The sequence below is a fragment of the Coloeus monedula genome (genome assembly GCF_965178545.1).
Source record: "Coloeus monedula genome assembly, chromosome: 5".
Lineage (NCBI taxonomy): Eukaryota > Metazoa > Chordata > Aves > Passeriformes > Corvidae > Coloeus > Coloeus monedula.
In genome coordinates, this window is record NC_138785.1 from 13,966,489 (window position 1) to 13,979,786 (window position 13,298).

The following is a 13,298-nucleotide window of genomic DNA, read 5'->3' on the forward strand; positions in this document are numbered from 1 at the left end:
GTGTATTAGTGTCAGGTGTTGGTGACAGTGACAGCTGAAAGTTGGTGTTGAAACCTGAGGACTTTAGGAATTTTGATCCATGTGTTGAAGTAAGGTGGTGAGAAATGTCATGGTCTGGAATTACCTTGTGTAACAGTACTGTGACACATTCATGCACTGTTGAGACTTTATCCACATCCTGCTTAGCTAATGAATGGGTTTAGGGCTTGCTCCTTTTCAACCCTCCCTCTGCCTCCCAGTTAGCTAGTGAAACCTGAAGGAGTCACATATGTTCATGCAGGAAACCCTGGGAATCTTGCAGAGTGTCGTGGGTTCGGTTTGTGACCGGGCGGAAACACCAATTTAGTGTAGTGGTTTGGTCCAAAATACTCATTACTGTTTATCTTCTGTGAGATAAGAATTAGGAGAAATGCAAAGCAGGCACCAAACTTGAAAGAATATAAAGAAGTTTATTAACAGACCTAAAAGAGGAAAGAAAAAAAAATTATACCACCTTCAGAACTCTCCTCCTCCCCCCACCTTCCTCCCGTCTCCCACTGACAATGTAAAAAGACAACCCTTAAGATGTTCAGTCTGTTTACCACTTCCATAATAACCTTGTTCAGTCCATTTAGAAAGAGAAGTCTCCTCTTGGTCATGCTATGAAAACATTATCACAATAAGACAGCCGCCCACTTCCAAATATTGTTCAGTCCATTTAGGAAGAGGAGTCTCTCTGCCTGCGCGTGAGTCCCTTCCCCCGACTTGCAGCTTTTCCCGCAACTGCTTTAGAGGGTCCACTCTTGAAGGTTTTTGGGGTACAATTTTAAGGTTGAGCCGTTCAGAAACAAAAACAGAGGCCCTTCTCCTTCCCTGGGAGCAAAGGGTCTTCATCATCTTCATCGTTAGGACTATGTCTGGGAGCATCTCTAGGGGCTGAGGTTTTCTCCTTTCCCGTTTGGAGCAAAAGTCCTCATCTGGTCCATCTCTCCCTGTCCAAACTTCTCATGAAATTACAGCTGCGTCAGCATCTGCCTATCTCGGCGCAGGTGCTTTTACTTACGAGCTGAACACTCCACCCCCCATATCTTCATGGAATTACAATGGGATACTCTGATATATCATAGCTTCACAACAGAATTTCAGCTTTAAGCATCTCCTCTCTCTCTTCCCTCAGGTTTTCAGCTCTTCACAGCAATAAAAGGGTTAATCTCACCTCGGCCTTGCAGCTTTGCAGCTGGAATGTTGAATTTTTCTTATCGCAGTGGAGAGGGCGGAGAGCCGAGCCGCTCTGGCTGCCCACGGCAAGGCAGTGGGGGGGGTTCCACGGCTGGAACAGGTCCATGGCTCCAGGATGGCCGTGGCCCGGCCCGGCCTGGCCCAAGCAGGGCCTGGCTGGGCCCACTGGCCCCCACACGGGGCCTGCAGCCACCTGTCCCAGCAGCGGAAAGGAGAGAGAGCTTGGGGGGGAGTTTGTCTATTCTTAAATGTGGATCACAGAGGCGGTCACAACTTTAAGTAGCTTAGAGAATTGTCCATATTCAAACTGGCCAGCTGATAGGTTCTATCAGTTCCCAGAGGAAACTGTAAGCACGCCTTAGCAAGGACATCCCTTCCAGGACTATGCTTGCTAACCTATGACACAGAGTTATTAGTATGTTCCTTTCAAAGAAAAAGTAATGCCAAGAGGTATTAATTTTTCTTTCAATCCTTGCTCACCTCTTCCTGCCCACTTGATTTCTTCTGTGATGTGATACATTATGCAGAGCAGGCCCCCAGCAGTGTAGTTGGGTTTTGAAAGCATGACCTACAAGAGCAGACCCTTCTTATGGGGTCAGGGGAGGTGGATCTGTAGTCTATGGATACAGTTTTTTATACTTCAGCTTTCTGTGCATCAGAAAATCACAGTGTCATGAATCATGCCTTCTTTAGATGTTTCGGGTGATTAGTTTACTTCTCAGCTGATAAAAATGACAGGTTTTTTTTATAACAACCCCTACTAGTCCTTGGAGGATTGACAAGCTTGGCAGTGGAAATGTGTTATAAAAGGAATATTTGTTGTTTGTTTTTTCAATATAGGTATTCTGACTGTAGCGATGCTGGAGGAATACTCAGGTGATATTACTGAGAGTACTGAAGCTGCAAACTGAGAGGCAGCATAAGTACTTTCTTTTTTCCTGAAGAAATGGGAACTTGTGAATTAAAGCTATTACCTTTTGAGGCCAGCTGTGTACTGACCATGTGCTTGCAGTTTGAGAGCTGTGCTTTCTGCCATCCAACTCTCTGTGGGTTAAACAAACAGCTCTTGAAAGAGCTCTTGAAAATAGCTATTGAAAATAAGTTTTCAGTCATGGTGCTTGCCTGATCCTTCTGTTTAGTGATTATTTTACTAGTAAGTAAGTAAGTTTGAGTACATGTATCGGGAAAATCTTGTAGGATGCAGTTTGGAAGAAGTTGGCATCACGTTGGATCTGTCTGAGGCCACTGACATCAACAGCTCATCAGGTGGGATGTTCATCTGCCCCTTAATACATTATAGTCTTTGTATATCCACAGCTGTAACCATCTTGGTGATGATCATTATTTGCCCTGTAGAACTTGGGACTATTTAAAGGGCAAATATTTCCCCTTTGCCCTGATAAATTCAATTTTGTTGTATGTTTTCCTAGTAGTGGGTTTGAGCAGAGCAGTGGTGAGCATTGTGTCAGTGGAGAGTCAGTCAATCTCTTGAGAGTTATCCTCATGTGAACTATATTTAATTGTTCTAAGGTAGCTGAGTCTTGGCTGCAGAAAGAACAAATATGCAAAAGACTGCAGCTAGGCTGGAAAAGCGCTGTCAAAGTTACTTTCTCCCCCAAGACATTTGAAGTCCCAGAGAAAGGATCTTTTCCAAGTGGAATTAGCATTGAGAATATGCTTTTGTACATACCATCCAGGCTGAGTTGTTTACACACTGCTGTGTGATGTTGCAGAATGTGAAGTGAGCAACAAGTTGGGATGGTGGAAAAAAACTGGCAGTGAAACTGGTTTTGCTGGGAAGTAATCTCTGCTTTGTGCAAGAAGTTCTTGTGTTGAAAATAATCACAGCTTAATTCATTGTATGCCAGGGCATCAGGCTGGTGTTAAGCTACAATTATCAGCCCTTGCTGGTTCAAGAGCAGATTAGCAGGGGGTGAGGGGACTTCCACTGTTTAAGATACCAAAATAGCATTTCTGAATTCCATCTTCTTTTCATTGGAGAGGTGACATGGTTCAGGTGAAAGGTGTTTGCTGATCATCCTTTGTAGGAATAGCATTTGGGGTTTTTTTCCTTAAAGCAGAACATGCCTGGAGTGTTTTCAGTGAAATGCTTACCTTAAGATCACAAATTTATGGGATTCGGGAATAATCACATGCTGTCCTGGCTTTTTTTATTCTTAAATTGTGCCTCTTTTGAGGTGAGCAAAAGATGGGCAATGGTGAAAGAAATAGAATTTTCTTTGACAAAGTTCTGACAAAACCCATATTCCAAGTAGACTTCTATTTTATTGGAGACTTCTCTGCAGAGTGTTAAGCTGACAATACAGTAAATAAAGGAAACAAGTCCCATTTCAGTGTGCAGTAAAATCTACATTCTATAATTCTACTGAGGAGTTTTGTGAACGGCTTAGTCATTGGGTTAGTAGTATTCATTGGTTCAGAGAGATCATGGGTACACGTGGGGGAAAACACTGGTTGTTTAGCTATGAACCAATTGAAGTAGTTAAACTTTGCTGCTGCTAATGAATGTAGAAATTTTCTGCACTTTTGTTATTTGGTAAGAATTCAGTGAACCTTATTCCACCTTTTTCTTGAAAGCTGTGAAGCTGTTAATTACAAAAGTAAGCAGGATTCACTGATTTTAGTACAGAACTGGGAGTTTGTTCAGCCGGGTTCAGAATAGGAGATTTTCATTTATGTCCCCTGCAACAAAGAAGAAGAAAACATTATTGACATTTTATACCAAAGAGACATTTTTATGCTGTATCACTGTCAATAAGGTGACTGATGCTATGGATGAGCAATCAACTGGCAGAAGTATATGTGTGTTATGACTGGTAAATTGTCATCAGAAGAGCTGAGAGAATTCTGTGAAGCTCCGTGTGTCTGACTTCTGACAAGAATCAGCCTCCACTTAAAATTAGGGACTTGCTAGTAAGATTTTGAACTCATTTCTTCAGTCTGCTTGTTTGGCCAAATGCCTTCTGTCATGTAACTCTTCTGGGATTAACCTGTGCTATGTTGTTAACCCTGCTGACCTTTTGCAGTCTTGTTATTACTGTTCTGTTTTCCTCCCAGCACAGTAGCCATGAGCTTCTACTTACAATTTCTTCGCCTTACATTGAGGTCTGAGTAATTTTCTTGATGGGAACATTCTGTCAGGTGCATCTGCCTATTTTTTTAGGTTTACCTTCCTTAATCCCAAAGCAGTGGCACCATTCCTTCAAAGCGATGAGTTTGTCCTGGTCTCCATCGCACTCTTGGAAGAAACGGGTTATGCAGTGTTCCATGGGAACAAGGGAGGCTCTCAAAGGTGCAAGCTCTGAGTGTGTTAATAATCTGAAAGAAAGAGCAGATATGGAGAGCTGCATTTCCTTAATAAATCAGCAGGATTATCAAAGGTGATCTAAGGTAGAAGACAGTAAGGATGGCTTTATCAGAGATGCCCCACTGGATTTTGCTATGGTGCTGCTGTAGTGAATGTGTCCCAGGTCACTATAAAGATATCTAATATCTGATGAACTAAAATGCTTCTGCTGCATGTTTGTTTGCTAAGATCTTTTCTCCTAGAACAAGTATTACTTGTGTAGTAATTACAAGTATTGCAAGGAGCGACTTGCTCACTACTCATCACTTGTGGAGTTCTGCTCTTAATCCTCAGGAGATCAAGCTTGCAAAAATGCTTAGCTGTGTTCTAAAGCAGTAGGTGTGATTGTCCCTAGGTATTGAAGGTCTGAACTTGGAAATAATGGATCCCATCACTGAGTGATATGACCAAAAGCTTGAAATCTGAGTCACGTTCTCAGAAGCTGGAGGCTTCCTCTGGACTGTGACTGTATCTGCTCATTAAACTGAGAGACCTCTGTGGTGTTAGTTGAAAACTATGGATACCTCACTAGTGGATTTTTGCTGCCAGGGCTCTGTCCTCTGTACTTAGCCTTTTGCTCTTAGCTTCAGTAATAACAGGATTTCTTCCTGGCTGAGAGCATTAGTAGCCATTCAGACACTGTAGAGCTTAGAGTGTACTACATTATCATGCAAGGCAAGAGGATAGCAGGCTCTGACCTAGGACACGACCAGGAAAACAATGAGGAAAAAAGTTCTGTGTTAGAAAGGGGGAGGATACTGGTTTCTATATGTAGAGAATCCTTTGAGGGGTTTAGAAAAGTAAAACAGCCTGAGTTTAATTGGCAAATCAGAACTGAACCACAAATATTTTTTTACCTGTCAACCGGGTGCTGATCAAGCTGGTGAAACTGCCAGTGCACAGGATACACATACATGTGGTAATTTTTCTCAAAGTCGTGCAGGAGCAGCTCAACTGGGTGGTCACCAGCCACAAGGCGCTTGTCATTCTGGTAGATCTTTTTGACCTGAACATAACACAGAAATTGTTATTTTTTGTTTAGGAATGAAGATCTGTCCTGAAGAGAACTATCTGGCAAGAAGGTGTTTGGGAGAAATGAAACTTGATAATAAAATACCACTGAGGAAATGGATTTTAGTGTTTGTGACCATACACAGCACAAAAAGCTTGCCTCAGGTGGTCCAGGAGATTTTTGTTGCTGTCCGTGTTAACTTTGGCAGTAACTAGAAAGGGAGTGAAATTCTTGTGGCTTAATTGTCAGACTCGGCTTGGTAGCCTTGGCTTGGTAGGAGATTAAACCAGTTTTATCACATCTTCTGTCCTGAGCGAAGCAACTCATGTTTTGCTGTGAAATAAACCATCTCAGAAGTCATCTAATTTGTACCATTTAGTATGAGATGTTCTGGGCTGGTCCATGTAACTGCATGGTTTTGTCTGAAAAGGATTGCTGACCTTATTCCTTTGCTTTTCAGTCAGAATCCCAGAAGTGTTCAGGTCACGTTCATAATATTGGACAAGGATGTTCTTAAGCCAGTCTCGCATCCGGAGGGGAAACTGATCCACTTCATAATCAGTACAGGGCGGGATGTCTGTGCCAAAGAGGAAAGCTTTTGTTAGCAAGTCATCTGTTTAATCCCTATTCGAGCATTTCTGAGATTTGGGATCTCACTATCAAACTTCCAGTTAAAATTGACAGAACTGTTAATACATAAAATTGTGAATGCACCTAATGTGTTCAGTTATAAATCTACAGGGTTTTTGTGCACGTGCTTAACCAGTTGTGCAAAACCCAACTTTTATATATCCGGGCAGCTTCTGAGCATAGTTGTGCAGTGGAGCTGTTACCAGTCAGTTGCATGAAAGCAGAATTTTTGACAGAAAAGGAGTATTCTGGCTGGGAAAGCACTTTCCTTCTACCATATGCAGCACGTGAAGAGGTTGGAAATCAGTTCTGGCTTTTAGATCCTGACTTCTGCATGTGGCATCTAAGTTTGGTTGTTGTTTGTTGGGGTTTTTTTTTCCATGGGAGTTAGAGATGGACATTTTCATTTACTAACACTCTGCAAACACTGTTTTTCTGGTCAAGGATTTACAAAATCTTCAGAGGCTGTAGCAACAGGAACATGTAAGACAGTGTAGGGGGAAGATAAGGTCAGCAACAATTGGTGTAAGCACAGGAGAGATGTCTAGGTTTCAGATACTTTTTAAACATGCTTAGGTTCTGGAGGTCTTAATTAGCAGATAATTGATGCACAAGTGGCAAATTACAAGAATAAAGGTAGTTTAGGGCTGGCTGATGGGTTAAGGCTACTGCTTCTTTATACCTAGGTGAATTCTTCACAGAAAAACAAGCTTACATTTGCAGGAGCCCATATAGTCTAGGTGCAGCTGGCGGCCCATTTTTGTCCCTTCCAGTTGACATTTGGTGCCAAAGAGTTGACATATGCCATCGTAAGTCTTGTTATCCGTACCACAAACCTAGAGGAGGAGGGAAAAACAAAACCACCACCCCCACCGCTGTGTTGAGAAAATAAAAGCATCATTAACATGTGGTGAATGCCCACGGGGAGTACACGTGATCAGAAGTATTGGAAATATTAGTTGTATGCCCACGTGAGAATTAGTTGTCTGTACTTGCATGCCCAGTTTTGCAACACCTGAGTTTATTTTAGTGGTTGTAATATAGCCTCTGAGATGCTGTGGGATTATTTCACTCAATATGTGGTAGTACTCAGCACATGCTCTAAACCACAAAGTGGGTACATGAAACTTTTAGCGACAGGGAAAAGCTGCGATCCCTGAGACTGAGTGGAGTAAGTCAGTTGCTGTGTAGTTACATGGGTTCATACTGCTCTCAAGCCATAGTCAGTGTGTTTGGGTGCTTTATACTTAATTTTGCAACTACTGGAATCATTCAAACTCACTTGCATGCTCTTTAGGGTAGAATCATTCTAAATAACAGCAGGGGAATGTTATCTTATGAACACTTTAGGTGGCTTTTCCCAGTCCTGTGCACTGGGTGAAATACTCACATGCTCATAGTCTTTGGTGGGAGGACAAGCAGCAGGATCTTGGCAAATGCAGTGGGGTTTCCCTTGTTTGTCTGCATGGCAGACTTTGCCTCTTTTGCAGTGGAAGTTATGACATGGGTCTAGCAATCCTAGCAGGAAAGAGGGACTGTTACAGCTGATGGGATGAAGCCAAGTGTTTGTCAGGTACTACTGATAGCCAAAGCAAAACACAGCCCAATATTCACCAAGAAATTCAAGTGCATTTTTAAGTTTGTTGAAATGAAGTTGGATCTTGTATTGAATAAAACAAGCCAAACTTTAAATGAGGATTTTTGTGAGGCTTCTAGCAGTCCCAGGTTTGAATTGGATGGGGAAATAATTTTCTCACAAAAAGCTGTTTCTTCTGTAAGGACTAACATTCACTTCCAGCTTCCTTTGGTGAAACATATCCCATCTGTCTTTGCTGAATCAAGTACTGGCATTTGTCCCACTCCTACTTGAATCCAAGCTACTGTTCTGAAACTGAAAACTCTCAGTGCAAGGTAATTCCCATTTCTGTGTAACTGACACAAAAATTTGTGCACTGCCTACAAATGTTTTTCACAAACAAATTACTAAATTCAAGGTAATATGGAAGGGATTCTCTGGGAACACAGGATTAGGCACAAGCACAGTTCAGTCACGTGAAATCCCATGCTGCAAAAGGCAGAGAAGAAATGCAGACCAGCAGATTTCCTAGCTGCAGAGAGCTGGGCGTTACATGACAGCTTTGCTTGGGGCTTATCTTACCTAGGAGAGCCTCCTGATTCCTGTTGCTGACACTTTCCATCTTGCCATGGGAACTGCCTGTAGTCTTAACCTGCACAGTCACAGAGGCATAAGCAGAAAGTTGTGGTGAATCTTGGGAAGAAAAAAAAAAAAAACTTGGACAAAATTTTCTCAGGTCTGAATATAGAGCTGACTGAGGCACAGTTTGCTCTGCTTGAAGCAGAGAGAGGTTGCTATGCAAAATGTGTGAGAAGAGCATAAAGCCTCTGGTAGTATTAACATGCTCTTGTTATTTGGGGAAAAAAATAAGAGTAGGAGGTGGAGAGAGAGAGAAATGGGAGCTTGGTAAGGCCTGAGTTTCTTGTAATTATTCTGTGGACTGTAGTCCTGCCTTTCCAAGCTGTTCACTTTTGTGTAGTAGTGTTTAAAATCTTTGTGAGAGAGGAGTGAACAGGCGGTCTTAGTAAGCTGGAGATTGGGTTTCAGGTTTTGTATCTGTGTATCTGCATTTATTTGTGTGTTTCATTACACACCCCATGGGGCTGGAGGTCTTACATGAATGGTGTTCACTTCCCTCCTGGTCCAACTCACCTAAATGCTCTGTGTGCAGTGACACAGCGTGAACCAGAGGAATAGTGAATAAAAGGGGAGATGAAACTTCTGCATATTAATAACTTATTACATCTGTTTTTCTCCAACATGTCATTTCAATCATCAAGAATTTAAATTTGGAACTGGTCCCTCTCTCCCTCTCCCCCTTTTTGTAGTAGTCTAATTTTATTTTAAAGATAATTTACCTTATCTTCACTGTCCATTGAATTTATGCTCTGAACAGAGCTACTCATTTTCAGTTGTTGCTTGTTGTCAGAATTAGGTGGCTCATGATCATAATCATCTTGTTCAGAGTGAGCAAGGTCTTTAATCTTGGCAATTTGGTAATCTTCAGTCTCTCTATGAACTGCAGTGTTATCTTCAGTGGTTCCATCCCCTTCAGGCTCGGTACTGACGCTCTCCTGGTCATTACTCTGGATTCTCTCCTCTTCCTCATAGGCTGCTTCTTTTCGGGTGTTGCTGAGATACTCCTCACCATCAATGTCACCACTGTCATGACCATCATCATCATCATTACTGTCTTCCTCATCTCTTATTTTCACCACTGTGTCATGGTCACTCGGATAGTTCACTTGAATATTGTCTTTTCTCTCTTGACTTTGCTGTTTGCCATCCTGATCGTCATTATGGTTTTTTTGAGAGAGGGGGATTTCTTCTTTATAGGACTTCTTCTGGCTGTTCTCCCTCTCTTCTTCCTCTAGGTCAAATTTCTCTCTGTGTCTCTTGGTTTTCCGGGTTGCTTGGCTGGAATCTCTCAGGAGTTCATCTGATTGCATGCTGTTCTCATGTTGCTGTCTTTTGTATCGGTCACCTTGATGTGTCTGGTGGCCTTTGTGCTTTTTGTCTCTGTAATCAGTGTCTTCACCCCGTTCCTCGTCCTCTTCTTCCATACTTGCGTCTTCATCGCTTTCACTGTTTTTTTCAGGCAGGCCAACAGCATTTTTGTTATATTTCCACATATTATGCTCATGATGAAGGCTGAAATCACCCACTAGGTGTTCTGCATGGCCTGGAAGGTGTCGGTTTGCCGTGTTCCCATGTTTCTCATGCTTCCTGAGCTGGTCATGCTCAGAGCTGGACTGCTCTCTGCCGCTGCTCCCAGAGTCACTGTCCTGGTTATCAGAAGCCAAACCTGGTTTATTGTGCAGTGCAAGGAAATCGATGCTTTTCAGGCTGTTTTTCACTTGATGCTCGCTCCCAGTTCTTCCTTGTTTCCTAATGGTCTGGGGCTCATCCCTGTATTCAGTGCCTGGTACTGATACCGCTGGTTTTAAGCTTCTGTGACTGGGCAGAAAATCACCTTTGTCTAAATACCCTGTGTTCTCTTCCTTTGAGGCTTCAGGGTGAATATATTCACTCTTTAAAAAAATTTTTAAAAATAACAAGGAGATTAATAAATCTTAGGTTTTATTTGAAGTTGATGCAGTGTTATTTTTGCCTTGTATTGCAAAGCATGGCATGCTTTATTTGTTTTCTTTGTATGTGCTCTTCTTAAACTAGCCCAGAGCACGAAATTCACTGCTGATGTCCCTTCTCTTTCTCAGCAAATCTGTTTATCTGTCCCTTCTTTTAGTGCTGGAGTTTCTGGAGAGGTCTATACAACTCTGTTTCAGAGACAGGTGCATATGGGTGTCTTGTGAAATCTCAAAATGCTTAATTAGTGGTTTAGTCATAACTCCAGGCGCTTGTAGGCTGCAGTAATTATCACTTACCTCAGAGAAGGGGGAGGTGAAACATAACTTCCTACACAGATAAGGGAAAAATAAGGGACTTGGGAAAAGAGGAGCAGGGGAAGAGAGGGCACCTTTCACAAGGTGTCGTGATAGTAATTCCTGAGGAGTGCCCTGCATTGATTTCATAATCCATATATTCATCTACTTTGAGTCTGATACATCATTGCTTCCTGGCTGAACTCACCAGGAACTATTGTGTGTGGTGACAATCACTGTATCATAAGATCAACAATAGATGTTTAGAAAGCAGGTACTAAAATGACTGTCAGGTCTTGCCTCAGCAATTACCTTTCTGCTGCTGTGTGTACTTCTGAACAACACCTCTGCATGTTCGGTGTTGCTTATTGCTTACAGCAATATAGCACCTGGTGCTGATTTTTCTTAAAGCTTTTGGGGGGTTTAATTTGGGAAGAATGGTCCTTCTCAGCACCCAAGTTGCTGGAATAGCTTTTCCTTTAGTTTAGGCAGTCTTATGACTGCTTGGAAACAAACACTCCACTCACAAATACTTATACAATTTTTTTTTTAAAGGTAGGATTGGAAGTATTAATTAGGTTCTTGTAGATCAGCTATATCCTATTTCCTGTCAAAGGAATGTCAAAGTGGTATCTTAATGTTTTGCATTTTGCTTGGTGTCCTTGCTGATGTGGGAATAGTACTGGAAAATATATTCACTGTATCTGTTCCAACTGATCTAACTCTAACTTTTTCAAGGGAAGATCCTATGTTTGCTCAAATCTAACAGAAATTCAGGGTGGAGCTTTTCCAAAGCTCTACAGATTCAGAAGACACAAGGCCAAACAGTCTTTAAGATTGTCTGTTGTGGGTGCCTGTGTTTGAAGCAGCAGTTTGAGAAAGATTTGGCTCATGTCTTGACAGGAAGCCTTGTCCTGCACCTGTTCTGCAGAGATGTGCCTGGAGATGGCTTCCAGATGCTGCTTTCTGTTATACCTGGATAAAATCAGCTCTTAGGAACTTGGGTGCTCATGAAGGAACTTGGGCAAATTTCAGTCACTATCTGTGATTAGACACTGTGGGGGAGAACTGGCCTTTGATAGATGATGCACACACTTGGAACTGATGATTCATGGGCTATTGCAAGGTCTTGTTTCGATGCAAGTGTCTTCTGTGCGTTATTTCTGGTAGACAGCTGTGGGCTACAAAGTGATGTTTATACCATTTCTTCAGCTGGGTAGTTCATTAGGAAAAGTTAATTTTTTGTTTTTCATAGTGCAGAGCACCATCTGGATTGATATGAAATGTATCTGGAAGGCTCTACAGAGTGGGGTATTGTTTATAATTAAAAATAACAAAAAGGTTAGGATAACAGTTGGGATTTTGAATCTCTTACCACAGAGCATGACCTGAGTTTAGTAGTTCTGACACATCCAATGGCTTGGAGCCAAGATCCATTGTGTCTGAGCCACAGAGGCTCACCAGAAGAGTGCAATAAAAAGGCATTTTAATTTGGGTCAGCCGTGAATGCAAAACTGTGGGCTCTGTCATTAGCATACATATGTGGCATAGGGAGGGCTGGTGAAATCCTCTGTCTCATTGCCATCAGGGCATCTGGCTCGTCAGCCACAGAGTGCTCTGCCAGCACAAGCTGTGTCTAATGCTCTGCACTGTGAATAATGAAACATACATTGGCTAAAATTCTTATATGTTTGAGACTGCATGTGATCACCTGGTGTGATAAATTGAGGATGTCATCCTCCTCCTGTACTGGAGCTGTTTGTACCACAGTTTGACTGTAACTGGAGCTTATTGCTTGTACAAATATGGGTAATGATGATATGTGGGGATTAATTTAAGGTAATTTTGTCAATAAGTGAAACTTCCATTTTGAGCTTTAGATTTTGTCCTGTTTGCAATCATTTAATATGCAAGGCATGAGATACTTGGCACTAATTCTTGGGGTGAGAGGGCCTAAAGTTTTTTAACATAAATCAATTTGCCAACCAGTGTGTATGTACTAATGTGTTTTTATATTTGAGATGAATAATGTTACTTCTTATTTAAAGAACAAGAAGAGTACCTTTTCTGGAGTCTTCTGTCTGTGAGTTCTGAGCTTGTGGTTTACAGGATGGGTCTGAAAAAGACAAATATATGAATATCTGCATGTCCATAAAAATCTTGTACAGGTCAGTGGGATAACATAGAATGTTCTCAGAATGGGAAATTAAGTGCCTGGTAATAGTAGCATGATGAGGACTTACTGAAATAGCAAAAATTGGTCCTACAAGACAAATGAAGAGAGCTACAGCCTTCATGCTTTCCAGATCTCATAGAGGACAACAGTAAATGGTACAGGGCTAAGGCTTAGAAGTTTCCTTTCTGCAAGAAACATGAAAACAAAACAAGTTAGGATTTGGTATAATGACCTAGAAATGACTGATGGAAGCAGTGCAGTGGCTGCTGTAACTTGTTTAGTCTGGAGACCCACAAAATTGCCATGCAGTGTCCTGTAAACTCAGATGTTACACCAGCTTAACTGGAGGACACTTTGGTCTCAGTTCTTTGACAGGGATTAAGCTGTAGGCTGCACTCACAAACTCCAGTGGGTGTTACTGAAAGGCAGAGTTGTGA

General features: G+C 41.9%; 1 protein-coding gene across 1 annotated transcript; it reads right to left on the bottom strand.

Moving 5' to 3' along the window:
• Positions 1 to 3,892: 3,892 nt before the first annotated feature.
• Positions 3,893 to 12,982, bottom strand: SPARCL1 (SPARC like 1; the record flags this gene model as incomplete). The annotated part of the gene is made up of 10 exons (XM_082282439.1): positions 3,893 to 3,921; positions 4,409 to 4,557; positions 5,443 to 5,591; positions 6,038 to 6,174; positions 6,943 to 7,063; positions 7,618 to 7,745; positions 8,386 to 8,455; positions 9,162 to 10,334; positions 12,748 to 12,801; positions 12,929 to 12,982. 10 exons carry the CDS (start codon positions 12,980 to 12,982, stop codon positions 3,893 to 3,895), a joined length of 2,064 nt encoding a protein of 687 aa, XP_082138565.1.
• Positions 12,983 to 13,298: the final 316 nt, after the last annotated feature.